This window comes from Stegostoma tigrinum, chromosome 37 (assembly GCF_030684315.1).
Source record: "Stegostoma tigrinum isolate sSteTig4 chromosome 37, sSteTig4.hap1, whole genome shotgun sequence".
NCBI lineage: Eukaryota > Metazoa > Chordata > Chondrichthyes > Orectolobiformes > Stegostomatidae > Stegostoma > Stegostoma tigrinum.
The window spans coordinates 482,772-503,703 of record NC_081390.1 but is presented as its reverse complement, the minus strand read 5'-3'; the positions used below and the strand labels follow the sequence as shown (position 1 = coordinate 503,703).

Genomic DNA, 20,932 nt, shown 5'->3' with positions numbered 1-20,932 from the left:
TTCAACCTTACCTGGTAAAGGAATTGGAAGTTCAATTGATCTTTGGTGTTCACAGTCTCTGAATGTCTCAGATCTTCCTGACTGTGGATTGTTGGAGACCAATGTACACTGGATGAATGATGCAGGTTGGGACCCAAGGAGGTCCTCTTGTCCAGACATTGCAGGAATTGATCATTAGCAATTTCATTTCCTAGCAATTAGATTGTGTCTGGAGTCCTTCATGAAAATCAGCAGCACTGAGTTTGAGTTGGTGATTCACAGAGGGACTTGAAATTTGTCTGATCACGTAGACGGGAAATGTGGGTGAATTAAAAGCTTATATAACTCGAACCTGACACCCACTCCCTCACCCCCTAACACCAAAAAAACCCATACTGAGTTTTCCCCACTTGAATCACTTCCCCTGACATTTGGATACTCCTTCAGTCACTTTCAGGATGCCCCACCCCCGGGCACTATCAATGAGTCTGCATGTACCAGTCACTCATGCTCCCTAAAATCCACCTTCAGACTCTCTCATCTACATTGGGATGTCTGCACCCTGTTGCCCACTTAGCTGTCGACCTAGCCCTCTTCATCATCCTTTCTTATACCTCCCTGCACCTATTTAAAAAATGGCATCTTCACCCATCTAGCACCTTCAATTCCCTAGTGTCCACATGTATGTACTTACCTCCTTGCCTACATGCTTCCTTTAGCCTCTGTTGAAGTGGCTTCAGAATGTTTAAATTTTGGAATATGCCAGCTCGCATTAAAGATGAGTGGTTTCAATGTCAATTCACACTGCCACTGACTGCTTGGATTCCATGCCTGAGCTAGCTGGCTTCAGCTGGGAAGACCCTTGGCCTGGTAGTTCATCTAGGCTCTCTGACCATAAGTGGATTTTTTTTGTCTAATCAGTGTCGGAAATAATTCCCTCAACGACCCTTGCAGGCCATGAGTTCCAAATTCCCACCATCTGTATGAAAAAATATTTTCCTCATGTTCCCTCTAAACCACTTCCTCTTTACCTCAAGTCAATGTCACCCATAATTTTGTGCATTTCAATTATGTAACCCCTTGGTCTCCTCTACTTCAAGGAAAACAACTTGTCTATCCAATCTGTCTCCACAACTAAGACTCTGTAGCCTAGGCAAATTGTCTCTGATGCTCTCCAGTGCAATCATGCTCCTATAATGTTGATTCCAGAATTGCATGTATTGTTCTAGCTATGGCCATAAGACCATGAGAAATAAGAACAAGTGTAGGCCATTTGGCTCCTCGAACCTGCTCCATCTTTCAGTAGGATCATGGTTGATCCATACTTATCCTCTTTTCTGCCCTTTGTCCACAACTCTTGATTCCCCACCTGATGAAGGATCTCAGCCTTAAATGTACACAAGGACTCGGCCTGGCCCCCTGACAAGGAGTTTCAAAGACACTCGACCCTCAGTGAAGAAATTCCTATCATCTTAGTCTTAAATTGATGCCCAAATCCAAATGAATTCTGAAACTCCCCCATAGGAGAAACATTGTATCAACATTCACCCTGTCAAGCTTTCAATGAGATCACCTGTCATTAAGCTGCAGTGAGTAGCATCCCAAACTGTTTAGCCATTACTCTTTAGATAGTCGCATACAGGGGATCATTCTAGGGAATCTCCTCTGACCTACTTTCAATGAAATGATACCTTTCCTTAAATAAGGGAACCAAAACTGCCCACAGTAGGCAGATGTGGTCTCACCAGCACCTTTGTACAGTTGCAGTGAGACTTCTTTGCTCCCATACTCCAATCCCTTTCCATTAGCATTCCTGATTACCTGTGCACTTGCGTACAAGCTTTCTGTGTTTTGTGCACCGGCATCCCCAAGTTCCTTTGTGCTTCAACGTTCTGCAGGTTTTTCCATTAAGTAATACTCAAATTTTGTTCTCCCTTCCAAAGTAAACACTTCACATTTTACTGCATTTTTCATTTGTCAAGATTTTGCCCACTACTTAACCCTATTTATGAGTTGTATCCCACTTGCAACTTACCTTTCCATGCATGTCGTCTGTAGATTTGGTCATAGTGTATTCGCTTCCTTCTTCCAAGTCATTAAAATATATCGTAAACAGTTGCAATGCCGGCACTGATCCCTCTGGAGCTGCACTGGTCACAGGCCATCAATTCACTATCCATGCCAGTATACTGCCTCGGTGGACTCTGATCTAGTGACCTAACCCTTTGTGAGGTGGCCTTTATACTGGCCTGTGCTGGCTCTTTGAATTCCAATTAGTCCCACTCCTCTCTTTGTCATTCTGGGTTTCTCAATGAGATTGTCACTTAATCTTCCAAACTGAAACTGACCTCAATTTATCCTTTACCTCAGGATTGAAATATACAAACAGTTCTCATCTGCACTTCGAGTGAAAATACTCACTCTTTTGAGGGTCTTTGGCAGTAATTGAATGAGTCTCCAATTTTGCAGAAGATGAGAACATGGAGGGAATGACTTTTTAGTGTCTTCAAACACATAATGTCTGAAATTGTGTCATGGACTAGACCATGTCCTTCAAAACATCTTCAGAAGATAGGCTAAACCTTAACCTTTTCTTATTTTAAAGGCAAATGTAATGTGCTGTGTTCCAGATGCAATTCAATTGGTCAAACTACTCCACATTAAACAAAACCATTTATTTAAACATTATAATTAAAATACAATAAAAGAATTTAAAGTAACTTGATTGGAAAACTTCTTAGATTAATAGATACGGTAATTATTCCGAATTAACTGTTCCAATATAGTAACATCGCTAAAACAAATCCCTTGGCAAAAAAGCAAATTCAGAAAAATAGATTTATCTCACCAGTAACCAAGCAGCAGAGAGGAACCCCAGCTTTGAGATGAAACCAATAGAGGGAAAAGCTCGCTTCTACTTCTTCAAAACTCTAGCTTTTGCCTTGTTGAGACTCCAAAAGCTTAAAGCTAAACTTAAAAACTAAAAAAAACTAAAAATCCTGGCCTGTGAGAGCCAGCTGCAATCATCCAGACTGCTTCTATTGTTCCACTGTTTGCGAAAAAAACCAAGGCACCTCAAACTGTTTACTTTGAGTATTCACTAGCTGCCTTGACACTCCCTCCCTTAAAACCTCTCTCTTCAAAAAAAAGGACAAAAAATCCACAGCATTTCCACAATTGCCAATCTTTACTAATTGGTAACGACTGTTGTTCTGTGTTAATGCAGTATATCTGAACTGTTCATTCGTACTGTCTCTACTTCAGTTTATGTACAAATACAATCTGAAACTTAAAATTTTGTGTTTTTGTTTTTAGGTGTAGGTGACTTCACATTGAGAGAAGTTGGTTTCCTTCCAGATCCCTGCCCCCTTCCAGAGCAGCAGAAGAAACGTTCTCTGCACGAGAAAGAGAAGCTGATCTATGCGCCAATGTCTGGGGTCGGGGGTATTGTTTATGATAAGGATGCCGTATATATCGATCTTGGTGGGAGTCATACACACAATGACGAGGAGGTAATGTAGTACACCTGAGCTCTTTTATATTTCTTTGTGTTCTTTCTTGCCAGTGCAATCATGGTTGGATTTGCTGTGTGGAATGTTGAGGTCAGTAGGAATCACCTTCTGGCAGTAACTCTTCTTAACATTGTTCTGTTTGAAAATGTTGCATGCATTACGTTTTCCCATTATAATAGTGTGTGTATATATATATATATATATATATATATATAGTGAATAGTTTCTGTAAACCCTTTCTCAGAAAAAAAGTTAGTTAAAAACTTGTAAGTTGAAAAACTGTATATTCCTATATCCATCAATAAAATAAGTTCCAAAATCAAATATCAAAGGAATATGCTTTCTACTTTCCTGATCCTCCTGCATGCCGCCACTCCTTGCTCTCTTGCTCTTTTACAGTAATTGCAGAGAGCACTCATCTTGTTGATTCCTTTCATCACACTTGCTGCTTCCCCTCCCAAACCCTCTGAACAAGGACTTGGGCAATGAGCAGTGAGAGGCAGGAGCTCAAGTGGGAGAAAGAAATGGAAAGCAGAAGGGGAAGGGGCAATTGTCAGGTGGCTGTGTTGGTGAGCAGAAAGCTTCAGAGGAAAGTGACAAATGGCAAGGTTAGAAGTGGCAGAGAGGTGGTGAGTTGATGGACCAGTGAGCAGGAGATATGTTGCCAAGCGGACTGCAAGAGACGAAAGGAAAGGAGGAAAGTTTAAGGGAGGTATGCGTGGAAAGTTCTTTACACAGAGGATGGTGGGTGCCTGGAACGCGTTGCCAGCGGAGGTGGTAGATGCAGACACGTTAGCGTCTTTTCAGATATATTTGGACAGGTACATGGATGGGCAGGGAGCAAATGGACACAGACTCTTAGAAAATAGATGACAGGTTAGACAGAGGATCTTGAACGGCGCAGGCTTAGAGGGCCAAGGGGCCTGTTCCTGTGCTGTAGGTTTCTTTGTTCTTTGAGAGACAGGGTGGGCCATTAATGAAAACTCGCAGGATACGTTTTCATCTTGCAACTCGATTGTTATGATATCTGTAGGGACTGATCACTTAGAGTCATAGGGCTGTACAGCGTGGAAACGGACCTTTTGGTTCAACTCATCCATGCTGACCAGATATCCTAAATTAATCTCGTCCCACTTGCCAGAATTTGGCCCATAGCCCTCCAAGCCCTTGCTATTCGTACACCCATTCAGATGCCTTTTAATTGTTGTAATTATACCAGCCTCTACTACTACCTGTGGCAGCTCATTCCATACGTGCACTGCCTTCTGCGTGAAAAGGTTGCCCCTTAGGTCCCTTTTTAAATCTTTCCTCTCTCATCTTAACCTATGCCGTCTAGTTTTAGACTCTCCCACTCCAGGGAAAAGGCAATGGCTATTCACCTATCCATGCCCCTCTTGATTTTATAAACCTCTAGAAGGTCATCCTTCAGCCTCTAATGCTCCAAGAAAAAGCCTATCCTTCTTCATCACTATTTTAAAACTCATAGTATTATGGTCACTGGTCCCAAAGTACAGGCAGCACGGTGGCTCACTGGTTAGCACTACTGCCTCACAGTGCCAGAGACTTGGGTTTGATTCCAACCTCGGCTGACTGTGTGGAGTTTGCACATTCTCCCCATGTCTGTGTGGGTTTTCTCCCACAGTCCAAAAATGTTCAGGGTGGTTGTGCTAAATTGCCCATAGTGCCCAGGGATGTTTAGGTTAGGTAGGTTAGACGTTGGAAATACAGGTGAAGGGGAATGGGTCTGGGCGGCATGCTCTTCAGAGGGGCAGTGTGGACTTGTTGGGCTGAATGGCCTGTTTCCATACTGTAGGGAATTCAGTGATCTTCTATGATTCTATCATTTACGCCTCAGTCACCTTATTTCCTAAGAGTAGGTCACATTTTGCTCCTTCTCTAGTGAATCGGAATTTTTTTTGTACACATTTAACTAATTCCTCTCCATTCAGGCCCTTAACACTATGACACTTCCAGTCTGTCTCTGAAAGTCAAAATCCCCTACCATTACCACCATATTATTCTTACAAATAACTAAGATTGCCATACAGATAACTAAGATCGTCATACAGATTTGTTTCACAGTTTCCTGCTGGCTGCAGAGGGCATGCCTGTCGCACAATCCCAGTAAGGTATTCATCCCTTTCTTAGTTCCATCCAAATATCTCCCTGGGATGAATTCCCAGGAATATTTTCCCTAAGTACATCCTTAATGTCATCCCTAATCAAAAACACCATTCCCCCTTCCTCTCTTACCCCGCCGTTCTATCCTTCCTATAGCATCTATATCCTGAAAGATTAAGTTGCCTGTCCTGGGCATTCCTGCTCCATATCTCTGTAATCGTTATAGTATCCCAGTCCAGTGTTCCCAACCATGCCCTGGAGTTAGGCCTCTTGCATTGAAATAAATGCAGTTTAATTTATCAGTTCTACTTCATTCTCTGCTTTGTTTCTGCCTGCCCTGACTCTTTGACCTGCTCCTTTTCCCACTTCAGCAGTCTTGGACTGATCTCTTTTCTCACTATCTGCAACCCTTGTTAGTTTAAATCCTTCTGAAAGGCTCTAGCAACAACCAGGAGAAACATCCTTTCTTTTTCTACTTGGAGATAGTCAGAGTTTTTTTAAATGTTTGTATGAATTCATAGAAAACTACAATGCAGAGTTAGGTCATTTGGCCTATCAAGTCCACACCAACCCTCCAAAGAGCAGCATGCCCAGACTCAGCTCCACCCACTCATCCCTGCATTTCCCATGGCTAATCCATCTAACTACACATCCCTGGATACTGTGGACAATTTAGTATGGCCAATCCACCTAACCTGCACATCTTTGGACTGTGGGAGGAAACCGGATCACCTGGTGGAAACCCACGCAGACACAGGGAGAACGTGCAAATTCCATACAGCTACCCAAGACTGGAATTGAAATCTGATTGTTGCCACTGTGAGGCTAACCACTGAGCCACTGTTGCACCCATCACCTAGCGTTCTTCAGAATTCCAGAGAATAGTCTTCGCAATATCTTCACATAGGACTGTCCCACCATTTCAGAAATCTAGTCTGTGAATTTCCACTGCATTTCACTGTATGCAAGTATATTCTTAATTTGTAAGGGGACCAGAACTATACAATACTCTTAAGTTGTAATCTTGACTAGGTATTTGGTGGTCTGACCTAATAATATTTTTCTATTTGAGCCACTGTTACTTTGTTACTTTGCTTTTCATGCTTCTGTCGTACATTAGCTTTTTCCTTTAAAAGGTTATTACCTAAGTATGTTACCGAAGAAGATTGTGTTGATTTCATTTATAGGAAGAACAAAGACCAAACTACGAATTGGTGCAGAGTCTCATTGCAACACACAGCACCATTGATACCAAGATGGCATCTAGCAAAGTCTCTCTCTTCATGGACTCAAAGCCACTGGCATCTGAGGAATTGGAAGAAAATGGGTAGGCAGAAACCTAAGTTCAATTTCAACTTCCTTTCTTTTTCTGAAAGGTATTCATTCATGCAATGTGGATATCATTGGCTGGGCTGATATTTATTTCCCATCCCTAGTTGCCTATTGAGAAGTAGATTTGCCAACTCGGTAGTAGATTCGCCAACTTTAGGTACATTTAAGTCGTCATTAGATAAGCATATGGATGTACATGGAATAGTGTAGGTTAGATGGGCTTGAGATCGGTATGACAGGTCGGCACAACATCGAGGGCCGAAGGGCCTGTACTGTGCTGTAATGTTCTATGTTCTAAGTTAAGGTGAGCTAATGTCTTGAACTGCTGCAGTTCATAGTCTTCAGGTAGACCCACAGTGCAGTTAGGATGAGAGTTCAAGGATTTTAACCTCGTGACACTGAAGGAATATTTCCAAGTAAAAATAGTGAGTGACTTGGAGGAACTTGCAGCCGTGTTGCCATGTATCTCCTGCCCTGATTGTTCTAAATGTAGCAGTTGTGAGTTTGCAAGGTTCTGCCTTGGTGCATTTCTGCAATACATTTTGTAGATGATAGACATTGCTGCTATTCGGTGACGGTGGTGAAGGGAATTTGGGAATGGTACAACATCCACAAATAATCAAGTGAACTGATTTTTCTGGATTGTGTCATGCCTCTTAAGTGCAGTTAGAATTGCACTCATCCAGGCAGTGGGAAGTATTACATCGTACTCCTGACTTTTGATGGTGGACAGTCTTTGGGGAGTCAAGATGTGAATTACTTGCAGGATTCCGAACCTGTGACCTACTCTTTCTCAGCTGGTGTATTTTATATGGCTTGTCCAGTTCAGTTTCTGATAATGATAACATCCACTGAATGTCAAAGGACAATGGATAGATTCTCTTTTAGTGGAAATAGTCACTGCCTGACATTTGTATGATGCAAATGTTCCTGTCATTTTTCAGACCAAACCTGAATATTGTTCAGGTCTTGTTGAGTTTGGACATGAACTAATGGTAAAATTCACTGGACTAGTAATCCAGAACTTCAGGCCGAGGCCAGACGCCAACTCCCCGACACCACCTCCTACCGCCCCCTCGATCATGACCCCACACCCAAGCACCAAACCATCATCTCCAACACCATTCATGACCTCATCACCTCAGGGGACCTCCCACCCACAGCCTCCAACCTCATTGTTCCCCAACCCCGCACGGCCCGTTTCTATCTCCTTCCCAAAATCCACAAACCTGCCTGCCCTGGTCGACCCATCGTCTCAGCCTGCTCCTGCCCCACCGAACTCATCTCCACCTATCTGGACTCCATTTTCTCCCCTTTGGACCAGGAACTCCCCACCTACATCCGTGACACCACCCACGCCCTCCACCTCCTCCAGGACTTCCAATTCCCTGGCCCCCAACGCCTCATCTTCACCATGGACGTCCAGTCCCTATACACCTGCATTCCGCATGCAGATGGCCTCATGACCCTCCGCTTCTTCCTGTCCCGCAGGCCCGACCAGTCCCCCTCCACCGACACCCTCATCCGCCTAGCTGAACTTGTCCTCACCTTCAACAACTTCTCTTTTGACTCCTCCCACTTCCTACAGACTAAGGGGGTGGCCATGGGCACCCGCATGGGCCCCAGCTATGCCTGCCTCTTTGTAGGTTACGTGGAACAGTCCCTCTTCCGCACCTACACAGGCCCCAAACCCCACCTCTTGCTCCGGTACATTGATGACTGTATCGGCGCCGCCTTTGCTCCCCAGAGGAGCTCGAACAGTTCATCCACTTCACCAACACCTTCCACCCCAACCTTCAGTTCACCTGGGCCATCTCCAGCACATCCCTCACCTTCCTGGACCTCTCAGTCTCCATCTCAGGCAACCAACTTGTAACTGATGTCCATTTCAAGCCCACCGACTCCCATAGCTACCTAGAATACACCTCCTCCCACCCACCCTCCTGCAAAAATTCCATCCCCTATTCCCAATTCCTCCGCCTCCGCCGCATCTGCTCCCACGATAAGACATTCCACTCCCGCACATCCCAGATGTCCAAGTTCTTCAAGGACCGCAACTTTCCCCCCCCCCCCCAGTGATCGAGAACGCCCTTGACCGCGTCTCCCGTATTTCCCGCAACACATCCCTCACACCCCGCCCCCGCCACAACCGCCCAAAGAGGATCCCCCTCGTTCTCACACACCACCCTACCAACCTCCGGATACAACGCATCATCCTCCGACACTTCCGCCATTTACAATCCGACCCCACCACCCAAGACATTTTTCCATCCCCACCCCTGTCTGCTTTCTGGAGAGACCACTCTCTCCGTGACTCCCTTGTTCGCTCCACACTGCCCTCCAACCCCACCACACCCGGCACCTTCCCCTGCAACCGCAGGAAATGCTACACTTGCCCCCACACCTCCTCCCTCACCCCTTTCTCAGGCCCCAAGATGACATTCCACAGTAAGCAGAGGTTCACCTGCACATCTGCCAATGTGGTATACTGCATCCACTGTACCCGGTGTGGCTTCCTCTACATTGGGGAAACCAAGCGGAGGCTTGGAGACCGCTTTGCAGAACACCTCCGCTCAGTTCGCAACAAACAACTGCACCTCCCAGTCGCAAACCATTTCCACTCCCCCTCCCATTCTCTAGATGACATGTCCATCATGGGCCTCCTGCAGTGCCACAATGATGCCACCCGACGGTTGCAGGAACAGCAACTCATATTCCGCCTGGGAACCCTGCAGCCATATGGTATCAATGTGGACTTCCAGTTTCAAAATCTCCCCTTCCCCTACTGCATCTCTAAACCAGCCCAGTTCGTCCCCTCCCCCCACTGCACCACACAACCAGCCCAGCTCTTCCCCTCCACCCACTGCATCCCAAAACCAGTCCAACCTGTCTCTGCCTCCCTAACCGGTTCTTCCTCTCACCCATCCCTTCCTCCTACCCCAAGCCGCACCCCCATCTACCTACTAACCTCATCCCACCTCCTTGACCGTCTTCCCTGGACTGACCTATCCCCTCCCTACCTCCCCACCTATACTCTCTCCACCTATTTTCTTTTCTCTCCATCTTCGGTGTGCCTCCCCCTCTCTCCCTATTTATTCCAGTTCCCTCTCCCCGTCCCCCTCTCTGATGAAGGGTCTAGGCCCGAAACGTCAGCTTTTGTGCTCCTGAGATGCTGCTTGGCCTGCTGTGTTCATCCGTTCTTAACCGACAGTTGTGTTACTATAATGAGCTCTCCTGAACTCAGAACAGCTGGTGCCAGTTGAAAAGTTGGTCAAAGGATTGTCTCTGGGCAGAATTGCCACAAACAAACTCAGGTGCTGATTTATTCATATTTTTTCTTTACTGCTCCAACATAGCATGTGCAACTTAATGTCCTCCAATGACTTATTTTAAACCTACAAATATCTTGTTACACATTTTGTTGAGTTTGAAGCAGTATCTTTTTCCATTTTTAGTCCATTGTCCAAAAAAAATCATTGGTCTTTACAGGACTTGTTGGAGATGGTCATCAATTGCCACCGTATGGTGTGAATGTTAATTATCACTTAGCTGTCTAGGTATTGCCTTGACCTTAATGTATGGAGATGTGGACTGCTTTTTTACCTGAGGCTTTACAAATAGTACTGAGCACTGCAATCAAATAACAAAGTGTGAAGTTGGATGATCACAGCAGGCAAAGCAGCATCTTAGGAGCACAGGAGATGCTGCTTGACCTGCTGTGTTTGTCCAGCTCCACGCTTTGTTATCTTGGATTCTCCAGCATCTGCAGTTCCCATTATCAGTGCAATCAAATAGTGAGGATAGTGAAGCTGGAGCCATGGAGCTGGGATTTACCATTCAAAGTGGTTAAATACACAAAATCTGATTATGAGTCCTTGCTAACTTGCTCTGTTTGCAGAGTGCAAAGCTCAGTTGTGCTGTTAATTTAACATAATTACCATTGCAAAGCTCCTTCTTGAGGTTTTTTTACTATGTAGTTGATGTTTCAACTATAAAAATGAAAAAAAAATGAACTTGCAGGTCCCTAATTATGTTTCAGGCCAATCCTCATCCAAAAATCTGCACTGAAAATTCTGCTCCATTTTCGCATCTGTGGCAAATTGCACTGCAGCAGCTTGAGGCAATCCACAACATCCTAAAACAATTGGCAGCATTTGAAATTAAACAACCTACAACTCTCTGAAAAATATTGTCAACTTGCCCTTTCGCCCTCTGTCAATTAATTAGTCAAAATATTCGACAAAGTATGTAAAGGTGCAGAGGAGATTTACCAGGATGTTGCCTGGAATAGAGGGAAGGTCTTACGAGGAAAGGTTGAGAGAGCTAGGGCTTTTCTCTTTAGAACGATGAAGGATGAGAGGTGACTTGACGGAGGTATACAAAATTATTAGAGGTATAGATAGGGTAGACTTTTTCCTCGGGTGGAGGTAGCTCTTCCAAGGGGGCATAGTTTTAAAGTGAGTGGAGGTAGATATAGGGGAGACATCAGAGTTAGGTTCTTTACTCTGAGTGATTGGGGCATAGAATGCATTGCCAGAGAGTGTCGTGGAGTCAGCTTCATTAGGGGCATTTAAGCGGTTATTAGATAAGCATGTGGATGATAGTACAAGATGGGGTGGAGAGCAGATAGACCTTAAGATTAGGGTAAAAGTTCGGCACAACATCATGGGCCGAAGAGCCTGTACTGTTCTGTGTTCTATGAGTCTTTATCAAAAACTAATAATTTATTCCTTGGGCTGTAAGTTGTTTACCAGGGTTTGTTGAAATAGATTTATTAATTTTTTAAATTAAATATACATATATTCTATATAGACATATAGACAAGTAGACTAATGGATGAAAATGTTGTCTCTACCTAACTTTCATGGTGGAGGTAAGTTTGTTCTTGGACCCAAATATTTTTGTTTATTAATATCTATTAAAACTCCGTATTTTGCCCATAAAACAGATACTTGATGCCGAAAGAAGAGAAAGTGATTGATTCAGAGACTGGGCGGGTGCGACGCAGGGCTGTCTTTGAAGAAGAAGAAATGGCTGAAAGTGAGGAAGACAAGTCTGATACTGAAAGTGAAGCAGAGATTGGCAATCAAGACCAAATTGATTGTGAAAGAGAAATTGATCCCCGACCCATTAAAGTTATGAAGCTGGAGGAGAAAGAGGCAGAAGCTGCTGTTGAAAGACCTGTGTTTGCAGACGCTGATGATTTTGAAATAGATTCAGAGGCAGAGGTGACTGTTGATGGTTATGACGATGAGGAAGACGATTTAGCTTGTGAGTCTGAAGAAACTTTTATGTATTCTAGTGATAAAATATTGGAAGTATCAGCAATGAAAAATGATGTGGAAAGAACTTTGAACAGCAAGCAGAAAGTTGAGAAGCTAAGTTTAAACTTGGTGAACAGTGCTTCTGATGAAAGTGAAAATGATTTGGACTCCACAGTGGAACAGACAGAAGAAGGATCTGAGATAATGGAAAACAAGATGCTGAGCCGAGATTGCAGTGACAGTGAAGAATGTAATGAAGATTATGAAGAAAAGATCAGGTCAGATGCAGAAACCATAGGTATGTCAAATTATTTCTGGACCTGCTTGGGCAAAATATTGCTTTGGAGTTGACCTACTGCAGTTTTAATAATAAAAGCAAGCAAAATATGCTTCTTTAACATTGTTTTCCAAGTGTTCATCATCCCTGCCTTGTGAGCTGACCTGTGCCGCATCCCAATACGGCAGAATTTAAAATCTTTGTGTTTAGATTATCCAGTTGCTTCAAACATTAAATCTTCAGTCGTCATGAAACTTTGATACGGTCTTTGTCTCCTTCACCCTGTCGTTGCTAATAAAGCCCCTAATCTTACCCTAAATTCTGTTATTTCTTTATTACTCTATCTAAAAACCTTGCTGAGTCTCATTCCCTCTTAATTCCCTCATCTTTGATTTCCCTTCTGTGACTATGAATCTTGGATAATATGTTGCCTTCCTGTTGCTAGGCCAAATGATGTCTCAGAAGGTTGAAGCATATTGTCAAGGGGAAGAGTAAGACGCTGGAAGTTTTTGTACACACACATAAGAACGATATAGTTAGGGAAAATATTAAGCGGGGACTGGTGGGAGGGAGTGGGGTTTCCTAAGTAGCAGTGAAAATAGAAAGGCTGACAAGGATGGTTCTGAATCAAAAAAGATCAAGTTAATTAGAAAGGACAAGCAAGAGCAAGTCAGAGAATGAAGTAACTGAAGAATTAAATCTGCATTTATTTCAATGCAAGGGATCTTACAGGTCAGGCTGGTGAATCAGGGCATGAATGGGAACATGAGACTAGGACATCATATCTATTACAGAAACTTGGCTAAGGGAAAGATGGGCCTGGCAGCTTGATGATCTGGGTTTTAGATGCTATAGGAAGAATAGAAAGAGCAGCAAGAAAGGAAGGAAAGTGGTGTTTTTGATTGGAGAAAGGCAAAGTTTAATGGTATGAGACAGGAACTTTGAAAAGTTGATTGGTGTAGACTGTTGACAGATAAAGGGATGACTGAGAAGTGGGAGGCTTTCAAAAGTGTGATAACAAAAGAGTCCAGAGGCATTATGTTCCTGTTAGAGTGAAGGGTAACACTGGTAAGAATAGGGAACAATGGATGAATAAAAATATTGAGGTTCTGGTCAAGAATAAGAGTCATACGTTAGAAACTAGGGCCAAATAATACTTTTGAAGTTTTATAAGATGCATAGGGGCAATCAGGGAATTAAGAGGAAAATCAGGAGAACAATAAGGGGCTTGAGGATATGAGATCACCTTAGCAGATAAGGCTAAGGTTAATCTAGGGAGATTCCACAAAGACATTAATATCAAAAGAGCGTGTGGAGAGAATAGGGCCCCAAAAGGTCGTTGGGGTTATCTATGTATTGATCTTCAGGAGATGGAATAAACAAATGTTTCCTGTCAGTTTTTACTGCAGAGAACAAAACAGAAGCTAGAGAACTTGGTGGGGGGAGAATAAATAAATATTGATGTTTTGAAAATAATTCACGTTACTGCTGGAGGTCTTAGAAAACATGAGGCTGATAAATCTCCAGGACCTGATCAAGCTACCCCATTGTGGGAAGTTAGGGAAGAAATTGCAGGATGCCTAGTAGAAATATCTGTGTCACCTACAGCCATGGGTGAGGTACCAGAGGACTGGGGGGTGGCTAATATTGTGCCTTTATTTTGGAACAGCGATAACGAGAAGCTTTGAAGCTGTAGATGTGAGTCTGATATTGTTGGTGGTAAGTTGTTGGAGGTGATTTTGAAAGATAGGATTTACGTGCATTTGGAAAGGCAAGGACTGATTTAAGGATAGTCAGTATAGCTTTGTGAGAGGGAAATTGTCTCTTACAACTTGATTGAGTTTTTTAAGGAAGTAATCAAAAAGATTGAGCACAGACTGCTAGATGTTGTTTACTTGGACTTTAGTAAAGCCTTTGACAAGGTTCCATGTGGCAGACTAATTAGTACATTTAGATCACATGGGATTCACGGAGAGCTTGCTAATTGGATGCAAAATTGGTTTGACATTCGGAGACACGGTGGTCGTGGTGGAGTATTGTTTTTGGGCTGGGGGCCTGTGACTTGCAGGTTTCCCAGGGGATGTATGTTTGAAGGTGATGAATTTAGAGAGTCATGGAGATTAGCTGGGTAACTCTTTTGGGAGCTAGTACAGATTTGGTGGGTCAAATAGTTTCCTTCTGTACTTTAAAATCCTCTGATGCTAAGATGATGCAGGTAAAATATGATATTTGTTGAGTAACTCAACACCTTTTCCCTCTCCGTTTTGGATTTCTTTGGGGTGGGTTGCTGTGTGATCAGGAATCGCTGTGGTGAAGCTTGTAGTTAAGTAGAACAGTCAAGAAGCTGATAAAGATGCACTTGATTTGTGGAGTAGGGGATCTCCCTTCACTCTGGACACTGGCTGTTTGCCTTGTTTGCTAAGTGGAAGATAAACACAGCGGGTGGCCGACAGAAAGTCAGTAAGAGCTCAATTCAGTATCATTTCAGCGTGATAATGAGAAGAGGTATTCAGTATACCAGTTGTAGTGCAAAACAGGAAGCACATATTTTGGATAGTTTGCATCTTTAATTGGTGTGGTTGCTTAGAGTTAAGTGGCTGCATTGACCTTTTAGGACTCTGCTACATTCAGAAATATGGGTTCCACCAATTCTTTGTGCTGGTGGTGGTCATTTCTGCTGTCTCCTGGAAAGAGCTTCTACCTCTCTGCTTCCAGTGTGACATGAAGTGCTTTGAATGTGGGGCTTATCGTCTGGTCAGGCCAGATGCCGAGCATCCATGTATCTGCTTATACCTGTAATGTATATTATGCCATTATATGGCTTGTCTGCCTCGAGTGCTTGATTTTGGTTTACAATTGCAGAGGCTCCTCCTTAATTGACTGCCACAACAAAGCTTGCTCAAGGCCCATTATTGTATTAGCAATGCTTTGATTCTAAAATTCTTGCTCTTGTTTTCCAATAAATGCATGACTGATGCCTTCTATCTCTGAAACCTCCTTGTGCTCTTCCAAGGCTGGATTAATCACTCCCCGATGGCTGGCTATGGCTTCAGCTCCCACCCTAATCCTCTTTGCCTCACTTTATTTCTTTTAAAACCTACCTCGTTGACTAAGTTTTTGGTCATCTGCTCTAATGTCTTCTACTGTGTCTCAGAGTTATAGAATCATAGAATCCCTGCAGTGTGGAAAGAGACCATTCAGCCCATTAGGTCTACACTCACCCTCCAAAAAACATTCCATCCACACCCAGCACCCTGAAACCCTGCATTTACCAGGGCTAATCCATCTAGCTTGCACATCTTTGGACTATGGGATGAAACTGGAGCACCTGGCGGACACCCTTGTAGACTCTGAGAATGTGCAAACTCCACACACTTAGTCACCCAAGTCTGGAATCAAACGCAGATCCTCGGTGCTGAGGCAGCAGTACTAACCGCTGAGCCACAGTGCTGCCTGTCATTTTTTGTTTTGCTGAAGCTGCTGTGGGCCCAGTATTATTTTAAAGATTTTACAGAAATGAATTGTTTTGCTCATTGGTGTCACTGAAGAATAGTATGTGAATGAATGCTGCTGCGACAACTCTGTATTTCTGTTCTTTCCTTTTCCTCTTGCCCACTCTATAGAACATGCTTACTCATTTTTGCTCCCTGAATCCTTCTATCAATTTGCAATGTTTTCTGCTTATATTTCTGCTTTCCATCGTCTGTAATATTTTTCTTTTCTATTAATATATTTGTTTTCTTATTTCTGAAGGAGCATTAAAGTGGAAAGAAGGACTAGCTCAGCGAGCAGCTGATGTCTTCTTAAAGCAACAATCAGTTCTGAACCTTCAAAAACTGGTCTATGGAGCAGGTATGGAAGCATAAAGTGACCAACTTGTCAGAACAATTAAAACATATCGTAAACAAGGGGAAGTGGTAACATTGAAAAATTGTCACACTGGCAGGAAGTAAAGAATGGTGCTTGGGTGGTTGTATATTAGGAAAGTTGTTTCCATTGGAAGTCCCCAGGGCTGCTTATTGATTTCTTTACTTTGTGAGGAAGAAACCTGTAGAATGTGAATTGACTGGTCAAGCGGGCAGAAAAGAGGCAAATGGAATTTAGTGTAGAGAAATGCGAGGCCATGCATATCAGCAGGACTACACATAAAAGGAATAGGATAGTAGGACTGTGGAAGTGTCAGTGAACAGAGAGAGTCCTGAGAGTGCATCTCCACATTCATAGAAGGCAACAGGGCGGAATATAGGAATATTTTGCTTTAACTCCAATGCATAAAACTTAAAAACAGACTGTGTGAGAACTATAGCACTTGAGATTAGGACTGAGCTGGAGTAGCAGTATGTACAGTATGGTCACTGTACAACAAGAATATGATCACAGTAGAGAGGGTACTAGTAGGGTTTAGAGTAATAAAGTTATACAGGCCCATTCAGTCTGCGTTGACCTATCTACACTAATTCCACTTTCCAGCAATAGGCCAACAGCCTCAAGTTACTGCATTTCAAGTGCCCATCCATGTACTTCTTGTACCAAAAGGTTTGTGAGGTTTCCCACCTCAACTATCCTCCCAGGTGAGTGCATTCCAGATTCCCACTCTCTGGGTGAAAACGTTTTTTCTGAAAACCCCTCTAAATCTCCTGCATTTCATGTTAAAATATGTCCTTTCGTTATTAAGCCTTCATTTAAGAGGAACAACTACTTCCTAACCACACTGCTCATATCCCTCATAATCTTATGCACCTCAAGAGATGTATATCAGCCTTTTCCTTGGGTGAGAGAAGTTTAACCATGAGGGTTTGATTTGTTGGAAAGGAGGATGCAGAGGGGATATTTAATTGAGGTGTATAAAATTGAGAGATCAAACAGTGGATAGTAAACCCAATTTGACCTTTGCTACAGAAAATAACTAGGAAATAGAGATTTGAAGTCATGATTGGAACCTTAGATGGAAATTAAGAAATTCTTTTATCAAGAAGGAACGTACTGCCTGAAATGGAAGTGTAGGCAGATCTTCTGGTTGCATTTAACTACAATTTTTCACTTGGAATTATATCAGTAACCTACAAGACTTGAGATCAAGAGCTTGAAAGTGAGATTAGGTTGAATAGTCTTTGGTCAGCATGGATATGATGAGTGTAATGGCCATCTATGTGTAGTAAACCTGTGATTCTATACAGTGTGGAGTAGGGGTATTCTGTCCATCAAATCTCTGCTGACTCTTCTGAAGAAAAACTGGTTTGGTACTTTGTTCTATTTCCTGAAATTTTCACCCAAATGTTTGAAAAACTCATTAACATGTTCAGAGATATTATTACGCACGTCTAGAGCAGGAGGGACACTATCGTTACATTATAAGAGCTCTACCCCAAGTTTTTGTTTGGTGGCTGTCTTTAAGGCCAATGCTGCCATTAGGAGCAGAACTATGCAAGTATGTACAGAACAAGAACATATTGCTAAAAAGCAAAGCTAGAATCTGCCAACCAGGGACCTTCTCTGTGAACTGATTGTGTCAGTTTTGTACTCCCCTGCCCTAGGGAAAAGACCCTATCCGTGCCCCTCATGGTTTTATAAACATCAGTAATGTCACCCCTCAGCCTCCAATGCTCCAGGGAAAATAGTCCAGCCTATTCAGCCTCTTCTTATAGATCAAGTGCTCCAACCGTGGCAACATTTTTGTAAATCTTTTCTGAACCCTTTCAAGTTTCACAACAAGCCTATCTGTTAGCAGTGAGACCAGACTTGAACACACTGTTCCAAAAGTGACCTAACCAATGTCCATTCAAACCAAGAATATATAATCCACACATTGAAAAATTAATTGAATTGTCCCATGATCAATGCAGACTCATACCCAGTCACTGGTCACCTTGACCAGTAATATTCAGCCCAAAGTTTAGGGCGTGCACTAACCAGAGCTGGAATTGCAGTGTTAAAGTAGGGAAGATTGCAGACCTTTGTAATTTACTGTCCACAACCCAACTAGAGTGTTAAAGTGATAGATTGAGTGTGAAGCAAGCAGACTGCATTGTTCTGGGTGATGCTGAGTTTATTTAGTGTTATTGGAGTAGTACCCTTGCGGGCAATTGGATAATATTCTGTCCTGCCCCTGACCTGTGCCATGTTGATGAACAGACTATGGGGAGAAGGGTGGTGTGTTATTTGTTGCATTATTTAAATGGCTTGGTACATGTTTCTGGTTAATGATCATTCACAGAAAGTTGTTAGATACTTACACTAGTACAGCACAGAAACAGACCCCTTGGTCCAATTTTTCCATGCTGACCAGATATACTAAATTAATCTAGTCCCATTTGCCAGCAATTGGCCCATATCCTCTAAACCATTCCTATTCATATACCCATCCAGGTGCCTTTTGAAATTTAATTGTACCTGTCTCTACCACTTAGTCTGGCAGCTCATTCCATACATGCACCACACTCTGCATGAAAAAGTTTCCCTTTAGATCTCTTTTAAATCTTCCCTCTCTCACATTAAACACATCCCTTCTAGTTTTGTACTCCCCTACCCTGGGGAAAAGACCCTATCCATGCCCCTCATGGTTTTATAAAATTCAGTAAGGTCACCCCTCAGCCTCTGATGCTCCGGGGAAAATAGTCCAGCCTGGGCCGAAGGGCCTGTACTGTGCTGTAATGTTCTATGTTCTATTCAGCCTCTTCTTATAGACCAAACACTCCAACCATGGAAACATCTTTGTAAATCTTTTCTGAACCCTTTCAAGTTTCACAACATCCTTCCTATTAGCAGGGAGACTAGAATTGAACACACTATTCCAAAAGTGACCTAACCAATGCCCTAAGCCGCACCATGACCTCCCACCTCTTATACTCAAAGCACTGACCAATAAAGGCAAGTGCACCAAACACCACCTTCACTATCCAGTCTGCCTGTGACTCCACTGCCAAGGAATTATGAACCTGCATTCCAAGGTCTCTCCAGAACCTTACCATTAAGTGTATGCATCCTGCCCTAATTTTCCTTTCCAAAATGTAGCAACGGGGGATTAAGTAATGGTAATGCCATCGTTTGTCAAGGGGCAGTGCTTAGATTCTCTCGTTGGAGAAGGCAATGGTCTCGGACTTTGTACTTGCCCCTTATCAGACCAAGACTGGATGTGGTTCAGATTTGCCATATATGGACATGGATTGCCTTAATGTCTGAGGAATCTTAAATGGTGCTGAGTATTGTTCATTTGTCAGCAAACACTACCATTTCTGACCTTGTCTCATTAAGAAGATGATAATGGAGAGGAAGTTATTGATGAAACAGCTATAGCTGGTTTAGCCAAGGACATGATCTATTACATGCTACGTCTACTGCCTGACATGCAAGTATTCCCATGTTTCAGCTTCTCCAAACTGACATCTCATTTTTACTGTGCTTATTGTGGCTTATACATCCTCCTGCACTTTTGTTTGAACTACGGTTCTCAGCTTGAGGGTCACGGTAGAGTTGGGGGAATGAGATTGCAGAGAACAGTTCTGATGGCCTACGATACCTCCTTGCCTCCCCAAATTGGACAGCAATGACTGACTGGTGTTATTCGCTGGACTGTTAATCCAGAGACCCAGGTAATGTCCTGTGGACCTGGGTTCAAATCCTGCCATGGCAGATGGTGGAATTTGAGTTCAATTAAAATCTGAAGTTAAGAGTCTAATGATGACCATGAATCCATTACTGATTGTCAGGAAAACCTATTTAGTTCACTAATGTCTTTTAGGGAAGGAAACTGCCATCCTTACCTGGCCTGGCTGACAAGCGACCCCAGACCCATAGCAATGTGGTTGACTCTTATCTGCTGTCTAGGCAATTAGGGATGGGCAATAAGTGTTGATCTGGCTAGGGATGCCTTCATCCCATGAATGAATTTAAAAAAAAATCTTGTGCTGCCAGATTCATAAAAGTTAATCTCATTTAACTTGGTGGTCGAGTCACAAAACAAAGTGGAAGTTTTTTTTTAAAATGATGATGGCACTTTGTCTCCAAAAGGACAATTCAGTTGTTACTCTTATCAATATAATGGACAGTTGTACCTATAGATTGGTGAAGATAATGCCAAGGAAGGTTTTTTCTTTTCTCTCCCCGGCTACCTGTTGCGGACCCAGTCTGGCAGCATGTTGTTGAGGATTCAGTCAGCAAAATGCTGCTATTTTGCTGTTGGTGGTGGACGTTGAAATCTTTAAGTTTCGCAATTATAAAGCAGTCTGTGCCTGTACACACTTGAAATAAACGATCATGACCTGATTTCCTGAGTCCTCGTAGATGTTAGCAGACATCGACTCAATAAAATCAAGTTTGCTTTTTTCAATTCCAAATTTCTTATTCAGATTTCACCATCTGCCATGTTTGGCTTTGAATCCATGCTTGTGGAGCGAAAGTCTAAGTTCTAGATTAATTGTCCAGTGTTATTACCACTCTGCTGCTCCCAT

General features: G+C 43.0%; 1 protein-coding gene across 1 annotated transcript in view; it reads left to right on the top strand.

The window, feature by feature from the left end:
* Nucleotides 1-20,932, top strand: part of bms1 (BMS1 ribosome biogenesis factor) — a 69,200-nt gene that overhangs the window by 22,123 nt on the left and 26,145 nt on the right. The window contains exons 8-11 of the mRNA XM_048563641.2: nucleotides 3,295-3,491; nucleotides 6,800-6,939; nucleotides 11,893-12,506; nucleotides 16,239-16,337. Coding sequence (XP_048419598.1) covers nucleotides 3,295-3,491; nucleotides 6,800-6,939; nucleotides 11,893-12,506; nucleotides 16,239-16,337 — 1,050 coding nt within the window. The remainder of the gene's footprint in view (nucleotides 1-3,294; nucleotides 3,492-6,799; nucleotides 6,940-11,892; nucleotides 12,507-16,238; nucleotides 16,338-20,932) is intronic.